The sequence below is a fragment of the Chlamydotis macqueenii genome, chromosome Z (assembly GCF_036417535.1).
Source record: "Chlamydotis macqueenii isolate bChlMac1 chromosome Z, bChlMac1.mat, whole genome shotgun sequence".
NCBI lineage: Eukaryota > Metazoa > Chordata > Aves > Otidiformes > Otididae > Chlamydotis > Chlamydotis macqueenii.
In genome coordinates this window covers 72,431,422-72,458,729 of record NC_141593.1, presented here as the reverse complement: position 1 = coordinate 72,458,729, position 27,308 = coordinate 72,431,422, and the positions used below count along the sequence as shown (strand labels likewise).

Sequence of the window (27,308 nt, the reverse complement as noted above, 5' to 3'; positions counted from 1 at the left end):
CAGTCAGCTAGAATTTACTCCTCTCTGTTGCAGTGCTATTTACAAAGAGGTAGCTAAGAGGCTGCATAAAGGTAGACTTCTGCATCCAGCTTTTTTCAGGATGAGCTGCCATACATTCCAACACAGTCTTCTCAAACAGATTGTTGTCCTCATAATGCCGAGTATTTTCTGGAGCTAAAAGTTTATTTGGCTGGTCATTTAAACAAATTCCTCAGTCTTGTGTGTGGACACTTGGGACATCCTTATCCATTCCTCTGTATCTAGGATATCATTACCTACCAAGGTGTTGTGCCCTGATTTTTTTTCTCTGAGCCACTTGATACACTTTTGTTTCTTAACTCTATTTTGAAAGGTAGAGTGGAGATGGGGTACTACCAGTGTAAGGCACTGATAAGTTTTTGGGTTTTTTGTGTTTTTTTAACCAGCTCCTTTCTTCGCCTGTGGTTCAAGAGGGACAATAGGATTTCTGATACCAGAGGGTACAAATGTAGATTCTTCCTGTCATCAATCACTGGTCCTTCTAGGTTGCATGGCCAGACATGTTTTGTTATCTTTTCTACCAAGCTGACTAGCAGAAATGTTTAAGAACTTGGTGAATGTACCACAGTACATTGAATTCCTTTATATAACTTGTTTCTATTTTATCCTATAATAGAGACATATTCTTTAGTAAATGGATGTCTGTAAGACACTATGTCTCCCCCACCACCAATTAAGAGGGAATATGTCTTTGGTTTAGTGAGCCTACTTGGAAAGACCCAAGTCTTAAAGCTTGTGGACTCAATAGCCTGAATTCAGGGAGCTGAGGGTTGTTAGATAGGTTTCTCTGCTTTCTCTTGTCTTATTCTTGCAGAAAATATTATTACTACTTTGTTTTTCACTGATAAAGAAGGATTCAGACATGCCACCATGAATGCATTGAGATTTCTCTAATGTGATTAATATTTTTTTTGTATCTATGAAAACTATTTCCTTTGTGTCAGTTTTAGATAGCACACATGCTAGTATTCATAGAAGTTGACCAAGACCTATTCCCAAGAATAATTTGCTTTTGCACCCATCCAGACAGTGTACTGCACAGGAAGTGTATGGAAGTGTACTTGTGTAGTAACCTTTAGGAGGTTTTGCTGACTCTCTCAACTTGGATCATCATGTGGCAATTTGCGCTGAGTGTGAAGTGGTACATATAGGAAAAAAAATATGTGGTTCTTGATGTAGTAGTGGCCATTTTTTCATTTTTTTCAATCTATTATAACTAAATATTCTTGTCTTGTTCATGTTATCTTGATAATGAGTGACGTATTATTTTTGGTATGTAAGATAATACTTAGTCTTCTTCGTTATGCTTCTGTTGTAAATTGCTAAGACAGAAAACTTAAACCTTGCTAAAGAAATTCTTATAAAGTTCTAATAGGTGTGGACGTCAATATCATAACAGTAAATGCTACCCCTGAGTCTTAGCAGGTAATTAAAATACTCAGTGTTTTTTTTAATCGATCTGCCTCTGGAAAGGACTGCGGTGTGGACCCACGAAACTGATGAGAGTTGTTTCCTCTGAGGAAGGAACATCAAGGTGGAGCTACATAAACCTTAATAACTTTCTTTATTGCAGAAGTTGTTCTTGCTTTGGGACCAATTGAAAGCATGAAGAGCTTTTGTTATCACAATTCTACATACATATTCCTGTTAAGGTATGGTTAGGTTGATACTGCAGAACTTTAGGAGTGGAATTTTATTGTGAGTTTGTTTCAACAGTTCTCAAATGATACTTTCAAGGTTGTGACTTCAGACCACGTGAGATGCTTATTTTTGAACTGAGGAAAGGGCAGAGACATGCGGACTGGCAAAACATCTGGGCATGGTTTAAAAGGGCCTACTCAAATTTATTATGAAATCTTTATGATCCAGAAATTTCTTCCTTAATTTCAGAACTTCTTAAAGAAAAAATAATTCCCTGAGCATGACAGCAGATAGCCTTTACAACACTACCTAACAGGTGTCCTCTTGGTTCTGAAGTTGTTATGGTTTAACCTAGTAGGCAGCTAAACACCATAGTTGTTCACTTACTCCCCCCCTCTGTGGGATGGAGGAGAGAATTGGAAAAGTAAAAAGGAAAAATTCATGGGTTGAGGTAAGAATAGTTTCATAACAGAAATAAAATTTTAAATGAAAAGGAAAATAACAAAAAGAGAGAGTGATAAAACTGAAGAAAGACAAGTAATGCAAATGAAAAACAGTTGCTCACCGCTAACCGACCAATGCCCAACCTGTCCCTTAACAGCAGCCGACACCCCCTGGCCAACTCCGTCCAGTCTATATGCTGAGCATGACATGATATGGTACAGGGTATCCCTTTGGCCAGTTTGGGTTGGCTGTCCTGGCTGTGCCCCCTCCCAGCTTCTTGTGTGCCCCCAGCCTTCTCGTTGGCAGGACACGAGAGGCTGAAAAGTCTGTGACTGAGTGTAAGCACTGCTCAGCAACAACTAAAACTTCAGTGTGTTATCAACATGATTCTTACACTAAATCCAAAACACAGCACTACACCAGATGCTAGGAAGAAAATTAACTCCCTCCCAGCCAAAACCAGGATGTACTTCATACAGTCAAATGCCCTTTCCCTCAGTAAACTGGGACAGAAACTTTTGTTTAAGATATGCTTACCTGTATGGAAGATGAGGGGGGTTAATGTGCAAAGACTTAAGTTTGTGGAGTGTGTTGTCATCTTCTGCTCCTTCTAGGAGAAAAGAGAGACTATACTTCTTTGGAAGCAAGTCTGAGTTGTGCTGCATAGATTAGATATTTGGCCTGTACTAATCTAGTCATATGCGTGTGTTATCCGTCAAAATGGAGGAGGAAGCATGACAAGAAATACTAGCCTGTAATAACTGCCTCAAGCTTGATTTCCTGTGGATGTCCACTTCAAAGTCTGTATAAAATGCATGGTATAAAAATGTAACTGGCAAAAGGATTTAGACTTTGAGATGCAACTGATTATTGACTCTAGTTTTTGTTTTCCAAGGTGGAGAAAGTACACAGAGGTGATCAGATGGATGGGCTGCTTTATCCTGCGAAGAAAATACCACCGATAGCAAAAAGCGATACAGAGCAAGAAAAGGCATCTCAGAATGTTACTTCTTCAAAAGCAGACCCTTTGTTAAAAGCAAATACGGAGACCACACCTGCATCACTTAGTAGTGACTTCAAGCAGAAAGTTGTTAACATCTTGTTGAAGTATTCCAGTGGTCTTTGGGCAAATGCACTTCCGAAATTGTACCAAGACACTTACCAAGTAAAATTTCCAGAAGACATTCTAAACAATCTAGAGTTGCTCTCGGATGTGTGTGTAGTGGACTATGTATCTGAAGTCCCCAGAAAGGCCATCCTCTATGCTAAGCCCCAAAGAAGCATTGATGAAAACCTGAATGTCACTGAGAAAGTCCAGAGGCACGATGGTGTGAAGGCCACAGCTCAACAACAGTATGAAGAATCCAAGGACCAGTCTCCAGAGAACATAACTGTTCCTCCTCTAATCGTTCCCTCGGAAGGATCTGTGTCTGTCATGGTGTTAGAACTGAAAAACACTAATGAAGTTCTAATTAGGCAAGTTTGTACTTCAGAATCTATCTTTTTTTGTTTTATTTATAGATCCACATAATCATATTGTGCAGGTCTGCCATAAGAACAGATGAACCGGAGGTTGCAGGACTTTGTAATTTATTTATTTTGATAATGAAACTTAAGAATCCTTTTGTTTGTGTGCTTAAGTGGAAACTTTCTGAAACTTTTTCTTTGCTGAGTTGATCAGTTCTATCATTAGCTTGTGTAAGAATCAAAGCAGATCTGACTTGCTGTTGCAAGACTTTTAAAAATAACCCTACTATTACACATAGTAGTATTCAGATATTGCTGCAATACTTAGTCAAATATTTTTTACCTCTGTAACTGACTTACTGCTAACTAAGTGTGGCTTGAATATGTTGTGATTACACTACAGTTTTCACTTTTGAAGACAGATGAGCTACTAATGTTTCTTGGTTTGGTTGCCCAGCCTTAGAGGACAGTGTAAGAAGTGGATTCTAGTGGGTGTCTCATGTATAGGTTACTGTACTGTTTCAGGAAGTACCATGATAAGCTTTCTGTTCTTCATTGTTGGGATAAAACACACAAATCCTAGAAGTTCTCTAAAACTTAAAAAAAAAAAACCCAACAAAAAAAAACCCAAACCCAAACACTTTTTATAGAGGATATTTCATCTTGAAAATTATTTCAAATAGAGCCTAATCTTAAAAAAAAAAAAAATTATATGTCACTTCAAAGGATGAATTGAGCAACTATGTGGTGATATACTATATTGACAGCTCTAGTTTTTCCCACTAGTTTCTGCAGTTTCAGCTTTCATTAGATAGTTTCAGTCATCGTCAGAGGTCCTGATTAGGATTGCTGTAAGTATGTGTGCAGTTTACATACAGGTCATTTCACTATGACACTAATACTCTGTTCCTCATTCCTAGTTGGCAATATTCAACACGCTAGCCTTAAGGCTGAAATGTAGTTATCCTTTTTCTCTCCAGCTATCAGTAACGTATTGGAATACTCAACCTGGAACTGTCTTTATGTGTCAGTCCACCGTTTTAGTTCCCTGCAGTCATGGTATCTTATTCCTGAAGTGAGGAATCTCAAAGGCTGATCATCTGTAGTGAAAATTCCCATATTTGGGAGTTATGAGAGAAATTCTCAATTGAGAATGCTGTCACTTTTTGTTTTAGCTGTTAGCACCATTCCTATATTGTGCTTTTTCTCAGATAAGCTTTTTTCCCACATTGTTTATACACTTATTTTGAATACGGGTCTTACAACGAAGCATAATTTAAGGCAAGATTCTTCATCCATCATTAACATTTGTACTGTGTCCAGCTGGATGAGTCAGTCATTTTAGTAAAGAAGACACAGCTGGAATTTGTGAGTAAGCCTACGCTTAAAAAAAGAAATTACAACAGGAAGAACTACATAAAAGAAAAGAGAAGCTTCATGTTTTAGGTTATTCCTGTGAGGGTTCTGTTTGAATTGTCTAAGACGTGAGAGATGATGAAGATTAATAGTGCCAGGAAAGATAACTAATTTAAGACATGTAATCATCTGTACATAGAGATACTGAAACAGTTAGACACGATGCATATTCCATGTTTCGTATTGGGAAGAGGAGAAGCAAATTATCTGTCTCTTACTTCTAGCTTGCTATGCAGGTGGGACTTAACTCTGCAAAAATTTTCCTTCTCACTGTACACCTTTTACTTCTGGCAGTGTTGATAACTTGCTGTATATGTGGAGTTACAAATTTTAGCTTTCTAATCTGTTATTTCAAGGATATTGCCACTGATTATTTGGGAGAATGCTTCAAGTACCGTGGATTAAACTACTACACAACAGTGGGGGGCTGACAGTGATTATGTTAAAATTTCTCTAAAGCCACAGTTCCCAAATATTGGACCATGGTTCTTGGACAAGATTAAAGTTTCTGAATTTGGCAGCTTTGTGGAGGTACCAGATGATAATTAGTGGTTTCTTGGTGCTAGATACAGAAATTACTACTTAGGGTTATCTAGGTACTTCATGGACAAGGTCATTTATCTTCAAGATGACACTAGTTCTGAAGAGAATAGTTTTTTTGCCATGACAAGAAAATATACATGTCGATGTACAGGAAGGAAACAGTACATGGACTCACCTTTCCCATGCGTGTACTAACAGTCACTTTCTCCTGATCTACACAAGAACTGTGTAGTACCTATTGATTGATGTTGATTTTTTTCAGAATCAATAAAATCAAGATTCCTCTTTCTGTCTTGAGGACAGAGCAGTATCTCTTTACTTTCTTGGTATGTGGCTAAGTGTTGTTTGGCTGACACCTTTCATCTGCAGTACTAATTAAGACTGGAAGGTTTAGTGCTATTTCAATTTTTAGAGATGGTACAATTTTGTAAGAAATCTGATGTAGTCAGAATGAAAGTGAGGTGATAAAATCACTCCTAGATATTCACTATATGTCTGCAACAGTATGATTGAAGGCAGAGATGACACGCTAGGTTCTGCATTTAAATTCTTACAAAAAATAATTAACTGTCACCTTTTATTCTCAACTACCTTGAGTCTCTGTGCTACAGCTTGGATACTTTTTTCCCCTCTTCTTTTATCTTTTTAAACAAACAAAATTTTATAGCTTGTTTTGCTGTGGAAGCATAGCCCCCTGTTCATAGTGCAATGAAGCAGCAAGCTTTACTTGACATGTGAATTGGTTCCTATTGAGACTAAGAATGGTGCTGAATGCATGTAGATTAGTCTCTAACACACTTTTTTGAGGTTGCTTTCCAAGATTATTTTCTAAAGAATCTGAAAAATAACTTTTCAACTGAGCTTTGAGCAGCCAAAAACTTCTTCAGTATGATGCTCACCTATTACCAGAAAATAGTGAGTGAGGCAGGAAATTCTGAAAGATTTCTCTAGTTTCTGTTACGATATTCCTACTGTCTGTTAAGTATCTTTATGAAACTAATTTTAAGAAATAAACTTTTTAGTACCCCATTCTTGACTGTTGCCCTACTTCACATCCGTTATGAAGTAGATGAGTGCTTACCTAGAAACAAAAGGGCTGTCATTCTGAAAAGCAATACATAATTGCATGGTGAAGCAGCAGGCTGTCTTTAGGAAAATGAGGATTCCCTGGAATGTGATCAGATTTTACTAAATCTTTATAACAAAGCTAGAATAGTATGTCATATATAGTATGTCAGTATCTGCACTAATCCCAGGCATTTAGTAGACCTTCTAGAAAAAACCTAGATTTTTGTAGGATAACAATCTAAACTGTGTGGTAGAAATAAGCAGTATTAATCACTCTATGAACAACTTAAAACAGTAGATACTAATACAAATCTGGGAGTAAGTTTTTCTTTTGTCTGCTCTAACCTGACTTGTTTCTGAAGCATTCAGTACTTCCCACTTGGAGTTTCCCATAAGTTTATATAATCTATTAAAGAAGATCTGTGCAACACAGCCTGTTTCAGTATGAACCATTAGGTCACCAGCCTGATACCAGGATTGTTCTGAAGGCTGACAGTAAACAGCACATGGTTTGGCAGCTGATTTGTCAAGTTATTTTAGATGCCTTGTTTTTGATCAGCCTTAGTGAAAACCTGATTAAGTGTTGGTTATGACAGAATAACTTCAGAGATGACATATTAGTTCCCTTTTATACTTGGTCCCAGATACTATTCTGCTCTTGTGGTCAAATTGCTCTACGTGATTGTAATAATCAAATAATCTTACTAAAAATCTAGATGAGCATGTTAGATTATACACTGCTGGACCACGTTTAGCTGTCAACAAAAGTAGTAAATTTTATGTAAGTTACTTTTCTATAGCCCTGTTAATGGAAAAAGAGTTTAGATACTATGTGCTTAGAGAAGGTATATATCCATAATTTACTTATATTCATATATGCATATAAATGCTCTTAGGTTTTTATTCAGCTTTTGCAAGTTGCATCTTAACTCTTGTGGTGTTTGTTTGTTTGTTTTTAAATACTGTAGGTATGTGGGCAAAGATTATTCTTCCGCCCAAGAACAAATGGAAGATGACATGAAAGCATACTATAGTCAGAACAGTACAGTGTCTCTAGCTCAGTCTCTAAGCGTTGGGCAACTTGTTGCAGTACATGCTGAAGAAGATGCCTGGTTGCGTGCTCGGATAATTTCTCTAGAAGACAACAGAATAAAGGCAAGCAATTGCTTCTTTTAAGACTTGAAATAATCTTGGTTTTAGATACATAGTCAATTCCCAAATATGCTGCACTAGCATTCTCTCCTTTCTTGCTCTGAAGTACTTCTGTTTTCAGTTATATGAGAAGTTAAGACTTTTTTAAAGTTATGTGATTGCCAAAATTAAATGGTCTTTCAGGTTTTTTTCCATAAATAGTTTGGATTTGGGGGTTTTGTTTGGGGTTTTATATAGGTCTGGGCCTTATAGCACTTTTGTACTGAAAATGTACTTTTTAATATTCTTAGGAGGAATATGTGTAGTAGCCCTATTTGAAGTGGGACAGAGGGAGGGAAAGAGAAGAACTTGCTGACAGATCTTGCTTGAAGTCTTGCACTGAAGTATCTATTATGTGCACTAAACAGCAAGACAATGAGAAGGATATACTTCTGTTCACTCGCAGGCAGATCTCATATTCTGGGAGTTATACGTAGTGTGCATCTTAGTTAAACCCCTTTGAAATTATTTAACACTCTGTTAAACTTTTTATGGGCCCAACAAACTTCTTGCCATCTACAATGAAACCAGAACATATGGTAGAACTGTAAAAAAGTTTCAAACCTCTCAGTTATTTCTTGCCTAGTCAAACATTAATACCTTCTTATTTTTTGTTTCTTCTCCCAATTAGGTGACTTTTTACCCAAGTCTGCTTAACATACTTCTAAAGTTCATCCATTTCATAAATATTTAAATAGCACATGTATTAGAACTGAGGTTTTTCTGAAAGTTAGTGTACTACTCTTCAGATGGAACTTGGAGAGAGGTGTCAGAACTTGGTTTTGGAAAAGAACATTGGGTTTAGAGAAGTGGCAAGGACATTAGTAGCAAGCCTGCCTCTAGTTTCTCTCTAGCTAGAGCTATCAGCCAAAAGAAGGCTACTGCTTTATTGCAGCATTTGCTGATTATCCTCTGATACAGTGTTCAAACTCCCTTTTCAATGTTTGGTATGCATTTTGCATGATAGAATTTAAAAAAAAAAATGTAACAAACCCTATCAAAGCCTTCTTTGTCTCATTTTAGCTCCAATTATTTGCTGCCAACCAACAGTTTCCCTACTGGTTTCCTGCAGTGACTGTGGTATTTCTATCAAAGTTACTATAGGCATAAATCAAAATTATTCTCTTAATGCTCTAAAAACAAAAGGCAAGACACAGGATGGCACTTAAGTGGTATTTGGCTTTTCAACACTTTCAAAACTTTACAAATAAAAATTGCTGCTTTTATTACCTTTCTTCATGTGGATTGAGGGTAATATGTGCTGAGTCCTTCTAGCACTGTTCCTATTAAGAGTTGAGAGTCTGTGGAATAATTGGAGAGGATGGTTTTACAGAGCTCTTGAGAAGAAGGCTTTTGCTGAAAACTCTGAACATTCAAGCAGTGAAATAAACATAAGATTAATGGCATTATATAGTACTAAATTAGTGAAAAGTGATTTATCTGTGGCTGCACAGAGAATGTGGTAACTGAATACATTTTCCCTAGATTTTAAGGAAACATATTTACAGTTATATTCATGATCTTACGCTTTTATTCTCTTTTCCATTATCAGGTATGCTATGTTGATCATGGCTTCAGTGAGTTTGTGGAAAGCAACAGTGTATACAAACTACAAAAACAGTTCCATTTGCTTCCATTTCAAGCTGCAAAATGTAAATTGGCAGGTAAGAGAAAGCCAGCATTGACTATACAGCTTGCTGTTGCATGATTTATGGATTGAAGCATCTCAGTCTGGGAGTTTTCATCCTTGTTTGTAGTAACTCTATGTATCTTAGATTTTATCCAAGACAGCTAGTCTAAGCAGACACAGGTAGGCATGGAAAGATGGAAAAGGAAGGAAGAAAGGATGTGAAGGAGAGTTTTATAAAGGAACCTTGTTACTAGAAGACCTTGATACTCAGTATCTCTGTAATGGAGTTTAGATTTCTTCTGCACTTAGCTTGGATGTCTTTGTCCCTTTAATATACACAAGCCTAAAGAAATGTAAGGAAGCATTTGCTGTTGTGTGAAGCAATGTACTAGCTTAACTCCTTTTTCCACAAATGAAGCACATCTGTTTTGGCCAGGTCAGGCAATATTCCTAAATATGATCCTATTTAGTTATTTTAAAGTGATCCTTTCCCTTCCAATACTTGCATAAGTCCTGGACTCTGCTGGAAGATATTTACCTGCCTAAAACTGGCTAACCTTTAAAAAATATTTACTTTTAAATATATAAAATTGCCATGAATGAGCTGTTGTTTCTTTGTTTGTTTATTTTAATATTTGAATGCATTCCTTTTTTTTCTACAGATCTGCCTCGACTCTTTCTGAGAGGATCTTTTTATTTTATTTTTTATTGTTTCGCCCCTGAAGATGACTTTCTGTGTTAAAAAGGCGGAAATTCAGCAGAATGCAAGTAGGGGTGCAGTGCAACTTTCCTGCTACCTCTTGAATCTTGGAAAGATTCCTATTGTGGACACAGATCTGGTTATTACTTTTCCCTTCGAATACAATGATACATAAAAAGTATGGTGTGTCTTACAGGACTGGAAGTCTTCTGTGATGATCCTGTCCTAGTAAAGAATGTGGAATCGCAGACATGCTCCAAGATATTTGCTGTGGAAATACTGGAAAAGAGTGATACTCCTCTTCTTGTTCTGTATGACACTTCTGGAGAAGATGATATCAACATCAATGCTACCTGTCTGAAGGCATTGTATGACAAGTCCTTTGAACTACACCTACAGGTACCATCTTCCTGTTACCTTCTTAATTCATTAAAAATCATTGGCTGCTAAGGTCTTGGATGGACAAAAGGCAGTACTCAGAAATTTGCTGAGTTTATGTGGGTGGGTTTTTTTCCCCCCTTCTCATCAAAATCTTACCATTGCAGGTAGATGTGCTATATAAAAATGTCAGAGTAACCAGTGTTTTCTCTGATGGAAGCCTGTACTGCCAAGTGCCATCTAAAGGCTTGTCTAGGCTGTCTGAAATCTTGCAGAAGCTAGAAGACTACTTCCATTACAAGGTATGTTCTGTGATGAGAGGAGTAGTGCCGTCATGTAGACTTTCTTCAGAGTGTATCAATCTTTTTATTCACACATAAGTTAAAGTTTCTGAGGTAGCCATAGACTATTCAAAAAGGCTATAAATTCTCTTTCTAGTTTTTTTGGGATGCATCCTTCAGTGTGAAAAGTGTCTTTTGATGCTCTCTTGTTCACAAGCTATCTCTCAGGCTTCAGTAACTATGTATAACATCCCTGGAATAGTTAGAACACTAACAGTATGGCTCATAATGGGAAGCTTCCAATGGAAGCTGCATGAGATTGGTTTAAAGCCTGTGGAGATACTGCCATATTTTTTTTTTTTCTGGAAGTTTTACTTACATGATGAATTTGAGATGTGTAAACAGCCTCACCCACAGCACAGTATGCAAAGTGACAATAAAAGCAGTGTAACGAAGGCCTGTTGTTTTTAGCCTGGCTTCCTTGGAGAGTCACAGAATCACAGCCTCATAGAATGGTTTGAATTGGAAGGGATCATCTAGTTCCATCCCCTCTGTCCTGGGCAGGGACACTTTCCACTAGAGAGGTTGCTCAAAGCCTCATCCAACTTGGCCTTGAATGCTTCCAGGGATGGGGCATCCATAACTGCTCTGTGTAACCTGTTCCAGTGCCTCACCACCCTCACAATAAAGAACTTCTTTCTTGTATCTTATCTAAACCTACCCTCTTCCACTTCAAAGCCATTACCTCTTCTCCTATCACTACATGCCCTTCTTAAAAGTCCTTCCCCAGTTTTCTTGTAAGCTCCCTTTAGGAACTCGAATGCTGCTGTAAGATCTCCCCAGAGCCTCCTCTTCTCCAGGCCGAACAGCTCCAACTCTCTCAGCCTGTCCTCATAGAAGAGGTGCTCCAGCCCTCTCATCATCTTTGTGGCCTCCTCTGGACTTGCTCCAACAGGTCCATGTCCTTCTTATGTTGGGGGCTCCAGAGCTGGACACAGTACTCCAGGTGGGGTCTCACGAGAGCGGAGTAGAGGGGCCAGAATCACCCCCTCAACCTGCTGGCCGTGCTTCTTTTGATGCAGCCCAAGATGCAATTGGCTTTCTGGGCTGCAAGGGCGCATTGCCTGCTCATGTTGAGCTTCTGATCTACCAACACTCCCAAGTCCCTCTCCTTAGGGCTGTTCTCAAGCCATTCTCCACCCAGCCTGTATTTGTGCTTGGGATTGCCTTGACCCACATGTAGGACCTTGCACTTGGCCTGGTTGAACTTCATGAGGTTGGCACGGGCCCACCTCTCCAGCCTGTCAAGGTCCCTCTGGATGGCATCCCTCCCATCCAGCATGTCGACCACAGCACACAGCTTGGTGTCATCGGCAAACTTGCTGAGGGTGCACTCTATCCCACTGTCTATGTCAACAACAAAGATGTTAAACAACGCCAGACCTTACAGGAACCCCTGAGGAATGCCACTCATCACCCGACTCCACTTGGATATTGAGTCATTGACCACAACTCTCTGAGTTGGCTGATCGGCCATCCAGCCAATTCCTTATCCATTGAGTGGTCCATCTGTCAAATCCATGTCTCTCCAGTTTACAGACAAGGATGTCATGTGGACAGTGTAAAATGCTTTGCACAGCTCCAGGTAGATGACATCAGTTGCTCGTTCCTTGTCCACCGATGCTGTAACACTGTCATAAAAGGCCACCAAATTTGTCAGGCATGATTTGCCCCTAGTGAAGCCATGTTGGCTGTCACCAATCACCTCCTTATTTTCCATGTGCCTTAGCATGGTTTCCAGGAAAATGTGTTCCATGACCTTGCCAGGCACAGAGGTGAGGCTGACCAGCCTGTAGTTCCCCAGGTCTTCCTTATTTCCCTTTTTAAAAATGGGGATTATGTTACCCCTTTTCCAGTCAGTGGGAACCTCACCAGACTGCCACAAATTCTCACATATGATGGACAGCAGTCTGACAACTTCATCCGCCAGTTCCCTCTGGACCTGCAGATGCATCTCATCAGGTCCCATGGACTTGTGCACCTTCAGGTTCCTTAGAGGGTCTTGAACCAGATCTTCTATAGTGGGCAGTTCTTCATTCTTTGAGTCCTTGCCTTTGCTTTCTGCGACTTGGGCAGCAGGGCTAGAGCACTTGCTAGCAGAGACTGAGGCAAAAAAGTCACTGAGTACATCAGCCTTCTCCATATCCCAGGTAACCAAGTCTTCCATTTCCTTCTGGAGAGGGCCCACATTTTCTTTTATCACCAGTGTACCTACAGAGGCTTTTCTTGTTGCCCTTGACATCCCTGATTTAATTCTGTCAGGGCTTTGGCTTTCCTAACCTGATCCCTGGCTGCTCAGACAAGTTCTCTGTATTCCTCCCAGGCTACCTGTCCTTGCTTCCACCCTCTGCAGGCTTCCTTTTTTTGTGTTTGAGTTTGTCCAGGAGCTCCTTGTTCATCCATTCAGGCTTCCTCATGTTTTTGCCTGACTTCTTTGTTGGGATGCATCGCTCCTGAGCTTGGAGGAGGTGATGCTTGAATATCAACCAACTTCCTTGGGCCTCTCTTCCCTCCAGGGATTTATCCCGTGGTACTCTGCCAAGCAGATCCCTGAAGAGGCCAAAGTCTACACTCCTGAAGTCCAGGGCAGTAAGCTTGCTGTGTGCCCTCCTCACTGCCCTAAGGATCTTAAACTCCACCATTTCATAGCTGTTGCAGCCAACACTGCCTGTGAGCTCGACATTCCCCACCAGCCCCTCCTTGTTGGTGAGAACAACGTCCAGCATCATACCTCTCCTCATTGGCTCCTCTGTCACTTGGAGAAGGACATTATTGTCAAAACTTTGCAGGAACCTCCAGGATTGCTTGTGCCCTGCTGTGTTGTCCCTCCAACAGATATTGGGGTGGTTGAAGTCCCCCGTGAGGACTAGGGCTTGTGACCGTGAAGCTACTCCTGTCTGTCTATAGAGGGCCTCAGCTGCTCAGTCTTTCTGGTCAGGCGGCCTGTAGCAGATGCCTACTATGTCACCCGTCCCTGCCCTCCCATTAATCCTGACCCATAAAAAGCCATTTGATGGCTTTGATCTGATCTGCTGCTTATCTTGCCCTTGTACCCTTAGCTTTTGAATGATCTGGCTAATTTCAGCTAGAACTTATGTACAGGAGGCATTTTCAAAAGTCTTGAGGTGCTTTAAAATAGGCATGTAGCACAGAAGTTTGACATTCCAACAGCTATTTGTTGATGCCTGCAACAACCCTTACTAGACTCAAGAGAGCTTATGCAAAAGAGAAGAAATCTTAAGAGAATCTAATTTGCTCAACATTCAGCTGAGCCTTAGAGAATCAAACCACGAAATACAGACCAATGAAGGTGCTGTTAGAACTGCTGCTTGTAAAACTACTCTGTCAAAAGTGTTTTTAGGTGTAGAAGTTGAGCTTTAGACCTGTTGTGGTGGAAATACTTTATATTGAACGTCTTAGTTACCAAGATTCAGTTTCAAGCAAGCTGAACATTGAAGGAAAGCGTATAGAACCCTGAAAGGTTTAGCAACAGAAAAGCAGGAAGCCAGACAGGTATTTCAAAGGTTTTGATTTTCTGGACAGAGTGTATGTTAGGTTCTTGTTGCTATCAAAGAGACACTCCGACATTCAGAATCTTTGTATATCAATCTGTGTATGTGGGTAAAAGAAGCAGTCTAGACTTTGCAGCTTATCCTGAGTTGAGGGTTTTTATTTTTCCTTAGAATTTAAACAAGCTAAGATGTTGATGGTTCTTCAAATGGAGTTTCTTCATGCTTTTTATAGTGTAGCGATTGTCATGCTATGTTATTTAGGATTATCACGGTGAGCGTCACCCCCATGAGACTTTCATTTCAGTCAGTAGTAAATTTGGTTTGTTAAATACCTCAGTGAATTTTGTGTTCTAGAATATAAGGTAGAAACTTCTTCAGTTGTCTGTCACAGCTCCAAACTGCTCTTGCTTTTCAGAACATTGAAGTAATGGTTGGTGATTTCATATTCTGTGTTTACAAATGTGGCTTTTTTTTGCCATTGCACTTTATATTCTCTCGGTTTCCCAGTAAGATACACAGCTTGGAATTAAAGTTTTTCCAATTGGGAAAGCTTAAAACAAGGTGTTAAGAAAAGCTTCTGAGGCTGGAAAGAGGCTTTGTATTTGCAACAGTGTTTGTGCTTCTCAGAACTGTTTATTCCAGGTGTGGTTTTTGAAATGGTTAGTTGAGTGCCAGATTGTAATAGCTCCATGATTTTAACTTCTGTTTTTTTACATTTACAGCAGACATCTGAGTTTAATGTATCACTACCTTTCTGTGGCAAAATCTGCTTGTTTCCTTCCAAAGGAAAATGGGCACGTGTAGAGGTAAGAAGTATTCAAAGACCAGCAACAGTTTTCCCACATAGCAATGGCTCTTCTTTTTGTTCAGCTAAATCTGAATCCATAATTTCTTTGAAACTTGTTACAGTGTATATGGTACTCTTGTCTTTTTTACCTCAAAGTGATGCTTTTCCTTTCTTCTTTCAGATAAGAATTATTCACACTAGACGGGCACTTGATGTGCAGTTCATGGATACTGGAACAGTTGCAACTGTTAAAGTATCAGAACTTAGAGAAATCCCACCACAATTCCTGAGAGACGTAATTGCAATACCTCCTCAGGTATAAAGACATGTTAAGGCTAACCTATGCTGGATCTCTTGGCAGTGTTCGTAGTGCTGCTACTTCAAGGTTTATGTAATGAAATTTTGTTTTGTTTAATAGCATTCAACATTGGAGTGTATTTCATTGTGCGTCTTTGCCTGAAATAAATCATAATGTAGTTCTATGTATCAACAGGGTGTTGTGTATGTGTAATGGTACTGGTTTTGCATGTTCCTCTGTCTCCTTTTGTTTGTCATACGATATTGAATCTGTTAGCATTAATGAAGTTTCTGTGAATAGGAACTTGTGGATTAGTTTCCATATTATTAAATTATACCTTCTATATTTAATTCTGGTTTTAGGCTATAAAATGCTGCCTGGCAGATTTGCCTCCTAACACTGGCATGTGGACTCCAGATGCTGTACTGTGGCTGAGAGACACTGTAATGAATTGTCCTGAATTTAGCATGAAGGTAAATAGTAATCATGCCTATGAATTGAAATCCACAGGCGTGTGGAAAGAACACTGAAAGAACAACTCTACAAGCTTAATCACTCATCAAATTTATATTTGTTACAGAAGTTTAAAAGTTTGTAGCCAGCTCTTGGACATGAATTCTCTACAAAGTCCTTTTCTTAGGACATTTGGCATAAAACTTACTTCCTTAAGCCTTTTAGAAGCTTCTCTTTTCCCCGCAAAAATTTAGCAACTGATTGCTGTTCACATTTTGCTAGTCCAAATGTGCAGCTGGAGTTATTTTACCAAGTGATAAGAAAGAAAAACAGTTGTTAATGTTTCACCACATAAAAAAAAATACAATTGTTGAGTTAATCTTACATTATTGTTGTGCCTCTTGTGAGCATAGCTTTTTCTCCTTCTGGTCTTGGAAAGCAGCTTTGTTTTTTGTTTGCTTTTTCTAATCTAGTGTGATTTAGCGTACGCTACTGTATATTTAGAATTTCTTTTATCTTTGAGATAGAATTATTTTCACTTTCCAGTTTAATTAACTGAAAACTCCCTTCTAAAGTAAATGTATTACTAGCTGCAGACTAAACAAAGCTTATTTCCTTTTAAAAAATCTGACTCCAGATACTGCCATGGCACTTCTTCAAAGTGTTTTGTAGCTTTCCTTTTGCTTGCTTTAACACTGGAGACTGTATAGTTAAAACAGTTCCTCTAGTCTGGGTCTTAAGACAGTTGCATCTGGCTTTTCTAAACATCCTTTTCCAAGATAGTTTGAGTTTGGTACTCATTTTTGCTTGATTAAATAATAGACAACAGGTGTATGCTTTAATTGTGGAAACTTTTTTTTTCCTGGCTAGAAAAATCAGTAGAAAAAAATCTGTAAAGAAGTGTTACATACTTTGTTAAATTAAAATTTCAATTCTTTACTATCAATAATGCTAGCATATCTGATCTTAAATAGGAAAATATTTTGGTATTGGTGCTTGAAAATTATGCATGATACAAACTTGGAAGATTTTTTTTAATCTTTATTTTTTCCCATCCTTAACTTATTCCATAATGATAGGAAGAGAATTTTTAAGGATTAAGTGTTAGTATTTAATAGCATTACTTAGTTGTTTAGATCAGTATGGACACTGGCTACTGTTCTGAAAGCTAGAATTGTACACGCAGTACTGAGATTGAACCTGTTGGGCAGAAGAAAACTCCATTCAAGCTTTGTATTTGCTTTACATTAGAGAACTAGCTGCAAATGCTCTTTTTTAGCTGCTGTGAGTTGCTTACTATCTGACAACTTCATTAACGTATTTGAGAGAACCTTGAAAATACTTCTGTGCATATAGAATGCAATGAACTGTTGCCACATTTCTGTCAAAGGCTTTAGTCTTATGTACAAAATCAGGTGTGCATTTAATAGTTAACTGGAAGTTAAACTGTATTTTGTCTTCCAAGGTGGTTAAACAGGATGCTTCAAAGGGGATTGCACACGTTTACTTGTTTGCTCCAGAGAATTTCCCAGACATAGATCATAGCGTCAATCGACAGATCAAAAATGCAGACTTGTGGAAGCATCAGAAAGATGTTTTCTTGAGTGTTACACCCAGTGGGACTAGCTCCACAAAAGTAGCAAGTGATGCTGTTTCAGCTCTACGGGTAACTAGTGGAAGGCTAGAGAAGAGTTTCTCTGATTCAGCCAGAGAACCCAGCAGTGCAGCATCTACCACTGATATGCCTCCACCTCTACCCTTGTCAAAGACTGGTGAGCTCATGGATGTCTATGTCTCGTTGGCCTGCCATCCAGGTCATTTTATTGTCCAGCCTTGGAAAGAACTACATAATCTGGAAGCCCTAATGGAAGAAATGATCTTGTACTACAGCAGGGCAGAAGAGAAACCTGTGAACATTGAAAAAAACAAGCTGTATGCAGCTAAAATTGAAAATCAGTAAGTAGATACTTAAATTAAAAGCAAAATATTTGAAGGCAAGCTCTGCTTAGCTCTGCTAAGCTAGGCAAGCCTAGCTCTTCTTTGTCTGCATTGTTAACAAGGTGGCAGATGTCCAATGATATCTGAGCGATTAAGGGAGTAAATAAGGTTGCAGTTTCTTCACCCTTCCAGATTATAGTTGATTGAAGAGTTGAATTCTGTTCAGGTAATACTAGATCTGGGAAGCCTGAGATATGTTGGTTAAGATCTTTTAGTCATGTATTATTTTTCTGGTGCATTGACAGTGTGTGAATACAAGTACAAATTGCCTATTCTTTTCTCCCCCTTTTTAGGTGGTACAGGGTCATAGTAAAAGGAATTCTTCGAAATGGCTTTTTGTCAGTATATGAGCTGGACTACGGTAAACATGAGTTTGTGAGCATTGAGAAAGTACAGCCACTCATGGATACATTCAGAAAACTACCTTTCCAAGCTATAACAGCTCAGCTTGCAGGTAGGTAGTAAGAATTTACAATGTTTTTTGTTAAAGTGTTACATCAGTGGGGATACCAAACCAAGAGAAATGTAAACTGGAGAAAGCCAAAGGTTAGTGATGGAATTGTTTTTTTTTTTGCTAAAGCAAGCATATACCTACTGCAAAAACATGCTTGGTGGATGTATGTCATCAAAGTAGCTCTGCTTTTCTTCTTGATATAGGTGGTGATGGTTCTGGTTTATTATTTATTTGTTCGTTTTAATGCAGCACTGTTGGTTACCATGTATAGAACTGAAGATTGCTTAAACTTTGTCAGCAGCTGCTTTTCATTGTCATAAATATTTAGTGTTTAATGTATGTGATGTCTAATATGCAAAGGACACTGGGGAATCATAGAATGGTTAGGGCTGGAAGGGACCTTCAAAGGCCATCCAGTCCAACCCCCCTGCAAGGAGCAGGGACATCTCCATCCAGATCAGGTTGCTCGGAGCATCATCCAGCCTGGCCTTGAACGTTTCCAGGGATGAGGCCTCCACCACCTTTCTGGGCAACCTGTTCCAGTGTTCTACAAGCCTCATTGTAAAAAATTTTTTCCTAATATCCAATCTAAATCTACCTCCCTCTATTTTGAAACCATTACCCCTTGTCCTATCACAACAGGCCCTACTGAAGAGTCTCTTCCTGTCCTTCCTGTAGGCCCCCTTGAGGTACTGGAAGACCGCTATAAAATCTCCCCAGAGCCACTCTTGTCCAAGCTGAACAGCCCCAACTCTCTCAGCCTGTCCTCATAGAAGAGGTGCTCCAGCCCTCTCATCATCTTTGTGGCCTCCTCTGGACTTGCTCCAACAGGTCCATGCCCTTCTTATGTTGGGGGCTCCAGAGCTGGATGCAGTACTCCAGGTGGGATCTCATCAGGGCAGAGTAGAGGTCGAGAATCACCTCCCTCGACCAGCTGGCCCCGCTTCTTTTGATGCAGCCCAGGATGCGGTTGGCCTTCTGGGCCGAAGGGTGCATTGCCTGCTCATGTTAAACTTCTCATCCACCAGCACTCCCAAGTCCTTCTCCTCAAGGCTGCTCTCAATCCATTCCTCGCCCAGCCTGTATTTGTGCCTGGGATTGCCACGACCCAGGTGCAGGACCTTGCACTTGGTCTGGTTGAACTTCATAAGGTTGGCACGGGCCCACCTCTCCAGCCTGTCAAGGTCCCTCTGGATGGCATCCATTCCCTCCAGCGTGTTGACGGCTCCACACAGCTTGGTGTCATCAGCGAACTTGCTGAGGGTGCACTCTATCCCACTGTCCATGTTGCCAAAAAGATGTTGAACAGGGCCGGGCCCAATACAGACCCCTGAGGGATGCCACTCGTGACCGATCTCCACTTGGACATTGAGCCGTTGACCACCAGACAAAATCAAACCAGAATTGATCAGAATCAAGACTTCATGGTTTTTGGATCCTTAAACAACACATTATGAAGTGTGAAAGTTTTATCTGTTGATCAGAACTTATATTCTGATTATCCTGATCTACATAAAGTCAGGAACCAGATGCGGAGTTTCTAGAGAAGTTTTTCATCTGTATCTTGCTGCCACTGTAAAATACTCTTTTTCAGTGCATATTTGGAATCCAAAGTTGCACTGGTGTACACATTGGTATTCCAAAACAACCGACTCCACAAGAGGGGTGACAGCTTTTAACAGACTTAAGTAGGATTAATTTCACTGAGAATATGGGGTATAGAGAGCGTACATACATCTGATAGAATTAAAAAAATAAAACTTGGTATTTCCTTGCTGTTTTTTCTTTCCTTTTCCAATTTTTTCTTTCATTTCTGCATTGCTTTCAGATGTATGCATCTGTTCTTATTCACCTGCTGCTTGCTGCCACTGTTTTGGTCAGCACTAGTGTAGACTCCAGTTATAGAATACGCTTGTCTGAAGTGAGAGGCTACAGAGTCGGTGCTCTGATCCTAGGTCCCCGTCTGTGGATCTGCTTTCCTGCACAGCCACAGTGTAGCCTTGGAGGTTGCTTTAAATGAGGCATGGACAGGCTGACATCCTAGGAGTGCAGTGCTGAAATGAAGCTGATTTCTAGCTGTGTCTGCCTACTGGGGTAATGCAGGATCCAGCTGAGCAAGCCCGCAAGTCATCCAATTTTCCTGCTTCACAGATTCCCAAGTAGCTAGTTAAGTTGGCATCTAAGCTACTTCATATTGTCAAAGCAGGCCAGCTGAGCACTGAAGACCAGTACCTATTGATTTGCTATTCTTCCACTTTTTCCTCTCTTTTTTTAATGCCTGCCTCTCTCAGCCTCTGGTCTGTTTCCTTGTAAAATCCCATTTACTTCCCCGTCAACATTTCCTAGCATTAATTACCCTTTCTTAACTGTTGATGACCTGTTGACTTCTCATTCTTCTATAACCTGCAAGGAACTGTGTTCAGTCTTGCCCTGTGCTATCAGCATCAAGCTGCTGCAAGTATTAAAAGCATTGTCATTTTGCTGGTTTGCTTATTTTGTGCCTAAGTTGTTTTTGGAGTATTCATGCATAATATTTGAGCCCCTTGTGTCTAGATGTTGTACACCAGTGGTGGTCTGGGGAAACTGAATTCCAAGTCTGCAGGAGCTCCTTCTTCCTTCATGAATTACAGCCATATTTAAAAAAAACTGTTGGAATTCTATCATCACATCCCTGAGTGAACTTGACTTTGTGGGATGCTGCTCTCAAAAAATAGTAGCAGCTGTGAGGCCTTAGTTGGCATTTCTCTTCATTTCTGCTGTCTGCAGATCTAGCTGGGGACTTGAAGGTTTGGTAGCTGTTTTAGTAGCTAATGCTGCTTTGAGATGAAGAAAACTTAATCTAAAGGAGGCCAACAGGACAAGTCATTTGAGCAACCTCAGGCAGAAGACAAAGAAACGGTTTGTTTTGAAAGGATCTTTAGGTCCTGTGTGTCATGTTTCCTAATATGCCTTTGATTGTGCACAGCAGCTGATATACTTTGAGTTACTGAGTGAGTCAGTGCATTCACCTTTCACTTCTACAAACTTATTGTGATGGTTTAGCCCAAATTACCACACAGTTTCTCGCTCACTCTCCCCCTCCCCAGTGGGATGGGGGAGAGAATTGGGAAGAAAGGAAAACTCCTGGGTTAAGATGAAGACAGTTTACTAAAATAACAAAGTAAAACTACAATAATATCAGAATATAAGGATATTAAAATATACAACGTGAACAATGTACATTTTCTCACCACCCGATGTCCCAATGACCAATACAGCCTGAGCAGCGATCATGGAAACAAAACTGAGCAGCAAGTAAGGGAGCAAAAAGGGGGCCAGCAAGGTGGAGGAACGATGCCAGCAAACGAGAGACAGATGGATGCCAGGAAGGCAGATACTCGCCCTGGCCAGCCCCCACTGAGCATGACGTTTATGGCATGGAATACTCTCTTTGGCCAGTTTGGGTCAATTATTCTGTCTGTCTCTCTCCCAGCTTTCCTGCATCTGCACGTTAATGAGACTTGGAAAGCAGGACGGTGTCCTTGGTCTCATTCACAACAACTCCTATCATCAGGGTGTTTTGTCAACATTCTTCACACATGAAATCCAAAACACACCAGCTACTGAGAGGAAAATTAACTCCGTTCCTGCTGAAACCAGGACACTTATCCATATCTTTAGACTTCAAGAAAAAAATAAATGTCCTAGTCTCTGTAATAATTAAGCTTGTTCGTATGGGAGATGAGTGAGCTTGTGTTTCTTTTTTAGAGTTAAGCTGCATTCAGTAGCACTTGAATATCTGGGGTTTTTTTTCCTCAAGTGTTTAAAGTTCCCCCACTTCTTTACAAACTTAATCATTCAGATTGATCTAGTCTGTAAATGACCTTCTGTTTTTGCTTTACATTTGTCCTAGGAGTGAAAAGCCAGCAGTGGTCAGAAGAGGCATCAATAGTGTTTCGGAATCTTGTAGAGAAGAAACCTTTGGTGGCTCAGATACAGGCAGTCAATGAAAGCACTAACTCTTGGGATCGAAAAATAGTGACTTTTCTAGTGGACACATCTCTTCCAGATACTGATCTGTGGATTCATGATTTTGTGTCTCAAAGTCTTGTGGAATTTTCAAAGGATGATTAATCACCACTTCTGAAATGTAGCAGCTCAGATTCTTTAGCAATAAAATAAGTAACATGCTTTGAAAAGAAATGTAACTACTACATGGCCTTGAAGACATGAAGGTGATAAAATTAAAAAATATGTATTCTGTGAAAAGGGTTTGTTTAACAAGTTTGGGTTCTGTTGACTTCAGTTGACTTTCTGAAAATTTGCACTTTGTTTACCACTTTAATGCTAGAATGTTTGCGTGAAAATATTAAAAAAGTTATTTATCAATAAAATTATGTTGACTTTTGTTCTTGTCATCTTTCCCTAATTGGGGGGGGGGCGCTTTTTATCTCAGAGCCATTACTGGGTGGTACTCCCATTAAGTAGCATTTTTATTACTTAGGAAACATGGAAGTAGTTCTCAACATTTCTGAATTTAGTGTCAGAGACATGCATTATTGGTGGGTTTTTCTCCCTTCCTTCACTTCATAAGAGTTGAATAGTTGGAAGTGCGTTGTTTGGGAGCCTGCATTTGTGGGGCTTAACTTTCACAGAAGGGTATGCTTACTGGTCTGCTTGGTGTTCTTTAGCAATGATACCACTTTTCTGAATTCTCTGCTCCTTTCCTCACCCCACCCTCCCAACTGGCTGCTAAATTCCAGGCATTCTTTTCCCTCTTTTGATACCTTATTTCCATGTTTGTTTCCTAGACACTTTCAAAGACTGCTACCCCCTGGAGACACGAGCAAGCAGTGTCCTGTAAGTGTGTGCATTAGTGCTTAAACTCCTCTGAATGCAGTATTTTTGGCCTACTTTGGAGCCTACTTTATTTTTGGCCTTAGAAATATTTAGAGGAGGTGTAGACGTGATTATATTTCATAGTCTGCCTAGATTAGAGTTTGCTTGCTGTAGTCCCTTAAGATTGTTAAACATAGTACTAGAACTTTACACAGTGAATGCCAGCAGAAGGAATTTTTCTGCTGTGCATAGCTATATAATCTTTCTAATAATACACAAGATGAGCTAAGAAATTCTGCCAGCATCCTGTCTGCACAAGTAAAGGAGACTGGAGAGAAAGGTAGCCATGACATGGAAAGGTACAGTGCATATGTAACAGTAGGATGGAAAAAAAAAAACAAACATGCAAATATGCTGAGTAAGCAAGCTCTTTAACCATGTAAGGCTTGCATTTGTACCCTCTCAGTCTAATTTTGGTGTAGTTCTGGAGAAGGTCTGAGCCAAGCAGCAAGGAGTCTTCTTGGAAGTCTGGTGAGTGTCTCTCTACCTAGACTGCACATAGGGTGTAGCAGAGCCTTATGGATAAAGCAGGCAGTGATAAACTAACAAACTGCTAATTTAATGCAGTTATCATGGTCCTGCCCCTGTTTAAGTATGCTGTGGTGAGACTCCTAAGTGTACTTGTTGTGAAAGAAGTCACATTAATGCCAGGGATACTAATATTTTTTCCATATTAATCAATTTATCCTTCCTCAGCTGCCATTGCAGAGAAGGTGAAGAATGCAGGTGAAGGAATCAATGTGATTGTGAACTGCTGTAGGATAAACTTCCACGCAGAAGTTTCCTTCTGTGTAGAACTGCTTCGAAGCCTGAAAATCTGAGTGATGTAAGTCATTAGGATGAGACAAGCACTTTCCTGAGCTCCTGAAGAGAGTGTTGGGCAGCAGTTGATTTGCACTTGTGAAGTGTTGGAGCAGGCTTTGAGACTCTACATTTCTAGCATTAGGAGAAAGAGCCTGGCAGGTGCTCAAGAGACTCAAGATGCTTTTTGAGCTTGTTATCAGCTCCCTCTGGAGTACACTTCACCCTCTCCTTGGTTGTTGGTGGCTGCTTCAGAGTCTAAAAAGCCTAGATCGTAAACAAGAACAATATTCATACAGTCTACACATTTGCACAGCTCAGTACTGGAGTTCGCACAGGCTCCTTTGTATGTTGGTGAAACGGAGCGCAGCCTAACTGACCAGCAAACGCAAGAGCAGCACTCCCCATATAATGAATCACTTTATGCATGCGTTAAGCATACACCCAACCCAGCATTATTAACACAACGCTGTGTGCAGTTCATATGCTGTATCCAGAGGCTGCGTTGAGATGTCTCCCCATCTCCATACCCGCTGCACATTACCACTCCCGTCTTACCTAGCGCCATTACTAGTCCCTTACGCTACAGGTACTCGGCTGTTACTTAGTTCCTTTCCTGCTCTGTTCTTACACTGTCTCTGATTCCAGTTGCAGAGCTATGATTTTACTCCTGCTTTTAATGTTACCTTTTTTTTTTTTTTTACTAGCCTACATGTGCTAACTGACCTGCTCTAGCTTTTCTGCTCTAGCTTTGAAAAACGTATAGAAGGTGTTGGCTGTACACAATGTTGAACACTTGGAGTTTGCTGAAGTTTCTGATCCATCAAGTAGTTAGCATAATTAGTAGTCTGCTGTTCCCTAGGAGGCATTAGACCTGCCTGCTCTGTGTAAGTTGTTAATTCACACAGAATGCTGCATGTTTTTTAACGTCAGTTTTTCAGCAGTCTGTGTTTGCGGTTTGTTGTGAATGGTTTCTCTGCTTTCATGAATGCATAGCACGTCACCAGGGGTGCTTCCACAGCATGTATCCAAATTGAGCAGGTGATGGAGTTAGTGTTTCACATGGTCTTTCCATTCTGACAGCTATTAGAAAGGCCTCCACAGGAGTCCTGCATGCAGTTCTGGGCACTGTCCAACAGAAAGATGTGGATTAATTATAGAGAATCGAGAATCCAGATGAAAGCATGAACAATGGAAATCTAGAATACCTGGCTTAAACAGAAGGATTTTTAGTTAGTCTGGATAGGAGAAGACTAAGGAGGGGAACACTTCCAAAAGTTTTCACTGAAATCTGCATCTGTTTTCATATGCAGGGAAAATAGGACGTGTAAGGGCTTGAATTGCAGAAAGGTAAGTTTATGTTAGGTGTTAGGCAATCTTTCTAAAGAGAGGAGGGGAAAGCCTGGAAATTCACTGGAACTCCAGTTTTATTATAAATGCCAAAAAGAGGTAGGATGTTTCTGCAGAAGGCCAGCTGATCCTCCCTTGGTATGTGGAGATGGAGTGTTTAATTCTTGGGATCCCACTCAAGAGAACTTTCCAGCCGGAAAAAGGGAATGCAGCATTGTTTGACATATTTTGTGGATCACTTTGAATTTTATAAACTGGAAGATGCACTTTTATTACCTATGGAAAACAGATGACACTCTAATAATTAAAAAAAAAAACAAAGCAGATCTTTTTACTTTTCCAAGGCTGTGAACAACAAGCACTTTCAAACCACCTCTTTTCTGTTTATTCAATCTCAACTGCATTTTTTTAAGTTTACAAAGTTTAAGTTTACCTCTTTACATCTTCCAGGGTGTTTGCCTTGGGTCGTTTTGAGGAACCCTGTTTTGTTAGAGAAACACCAGAACCCTCTTTACCATCCCAAAATGAGTTCCTATCGCCAAGGTTTCCACTTCTGGACTACTCTTTCCCCATTTGGGGAGACTTTTGTCACAACCCTCTTTTGTCTCCATTTGTTCTCACAGTTGCTGTGGATCAGGCAAACCTTTGAGAGCCTAGATTCTCATGCTGATTGTGTTAGACAAGAAAAGTGAAGAGGAAAATGCAATGAAAAAAACCCTCACTTTAAGCCTTCATAATGCCTGAAAGCTTTATTTTGTGTTCTTTTGTTCATTGCTGATATTTTCAGATGGGAAGTCTTGAATAGGAGAATTGTCCTGCCCTGTGAAATTAGAACTCGACTAGGACAAGAGGAGCTTGTGACTTGAGTGGATATGCTTCACTCTTACTGAGCCGTTACCTTGAGAGCTGTTTTGAAGAGGGGCTGAGCTGAAAATCAGCTATACTTCGTGTCTTGTGAACAGTGCTGCCAGGTGCGTTACTTGCAGCATTCATTACTGCAGCGTGTCATGGCAGACAGTTAAAAAAGAAGCATCACTGATACTTACACTGAAAACAAATGTGCTAAGAAGCTGGGCTTAATGTCCTGCCTGATGGAGACAGGCTGAGGGCATTCTAAGGGGACTGTAGCACTCACCTTGGATGAGCTTTTGGTGCCCACAAAGCTAGATCTGACAGCAGCCAGATGGGATAAAAATTAAGTGGTTCGTGTGTATCTGTGAGTGCAAAGCCAACATGGGCTTGTAGGGAAGCTTGGTGGACTCGGTGGATCCCTTCCTGAGCTGCTTACAGCTTGTGCACCCTTGAGAAAGACAGTTGGTAAGGAGGTATCATGGATACTGGTTTGTCTGATCTGTTGCCCATCAGGCTTCTTCAGCCTGAAGAAATTCAGGCACTTGGGCCAGTCAGGGGGTGAACTGGGCAGTTCTAAGTGCCCTTTTCACTCCTGCCAGCAGCTGTGATGATGCCAGTGACTTGGGTCATAATCCTCCTCACCTCCACGAGGCGTGCACTGAATCCAGCACTTGGCAGGGTCCTCACTTGTACCCTCCGTTTGGCCTAGCCGTGAGCAGTATTTCCAGGGCTAACTGCAGATCTTTCTCCAAATGCCATGGGACAGAGAACCCCAGCGCCAGCCAGGTCAGCTGTATGACAAGTCATGAAAAAAAAAAAAGCCAAGTACCACCTCATGGAGACTGCAGGTGTTTTCAGATAAAGGACACTGCTAGGTGGGAGGGAGAAATGTTCAGATGGACTGCCCTCCTCTGAAATGCCGGGGGCCTTCTACACTCTTGGCTTCTGGCTGCTGGGGCAGACCAGACAGCAGAGAGGAGGAGGAGCTTGGGGCTGACACTTTGGAGATTTGTTAAAGAATAAATTATAGGAGAAATCCATGGGGCTGTACAGTGGCTTGAAGGTGA

The 27,308-nt window shown here is 40.3% G+C and overlaps 2 protein-coding genes across 2 annotated transcripts in view; both read left to right on the top strand.

The window, feature by feature from the left end:
- TDRD7 (tudor domain containing 7) overlaps positions 1-22,747 on the top strand; it is a 53,931-nt gene extending 31,184 nt beyond the window's left edge. The window contains exons 7-17 of the mRNA XM_086770285.1: positions 3,020-3,600; positions 7,587-7,773; positions 9,362-9,473; positions 10,336-10,538; positions 10,685-10,819; positions 15,093-15,176; positions 15,339-15,473; positions 15,818-15,928; positions 17,374-17,864; positions 18,200-18,360; positions 22,253-22,747. Of these exons, the coding sequence (XP_086626411.1) occupies positions 3,020-3,600; positions 7,587-7,773; positions 9,362-9,473; positions 10,336-10,538; positions 10,685-10,819; positions 15,093-15,176; positions 15,339-15,473; positions 15,818-15,928; positions 17,374-17,864; positions 18,200-18,360; positions 22,253-22,473 (2,421 nt within the window). The 3' untranslated portion in view covers positions 22,474-22,747. The remainder of the gene's footprint in view (positions 1-3,019; positions 3,601-7,586; positions 7,774-9,361; positions 9,474-10,335; positions 10,539-10,684; positions 10,820-15,092; positions 15,177-15,338; positions 15,474-15,817; positions 15,929-17,373; positions 17,865-18,199; positions 18,361-22,252) is intronic.
- TMOD1 (tropomodulin 1) overlaps positions 18,235-27,308 on the top strand; it is a 36,354-nt gene continuing 27,280 nt past the window's right edge. The window contains exon 1 of the mRNA XM_086770281.1: positions 18,235-18,360. The gene's annotated coding sequence lies outside the window, so the exon portion shown is untranslated. The remainder of the gene's footprint in view (positions 18,361-27,308) is intronic.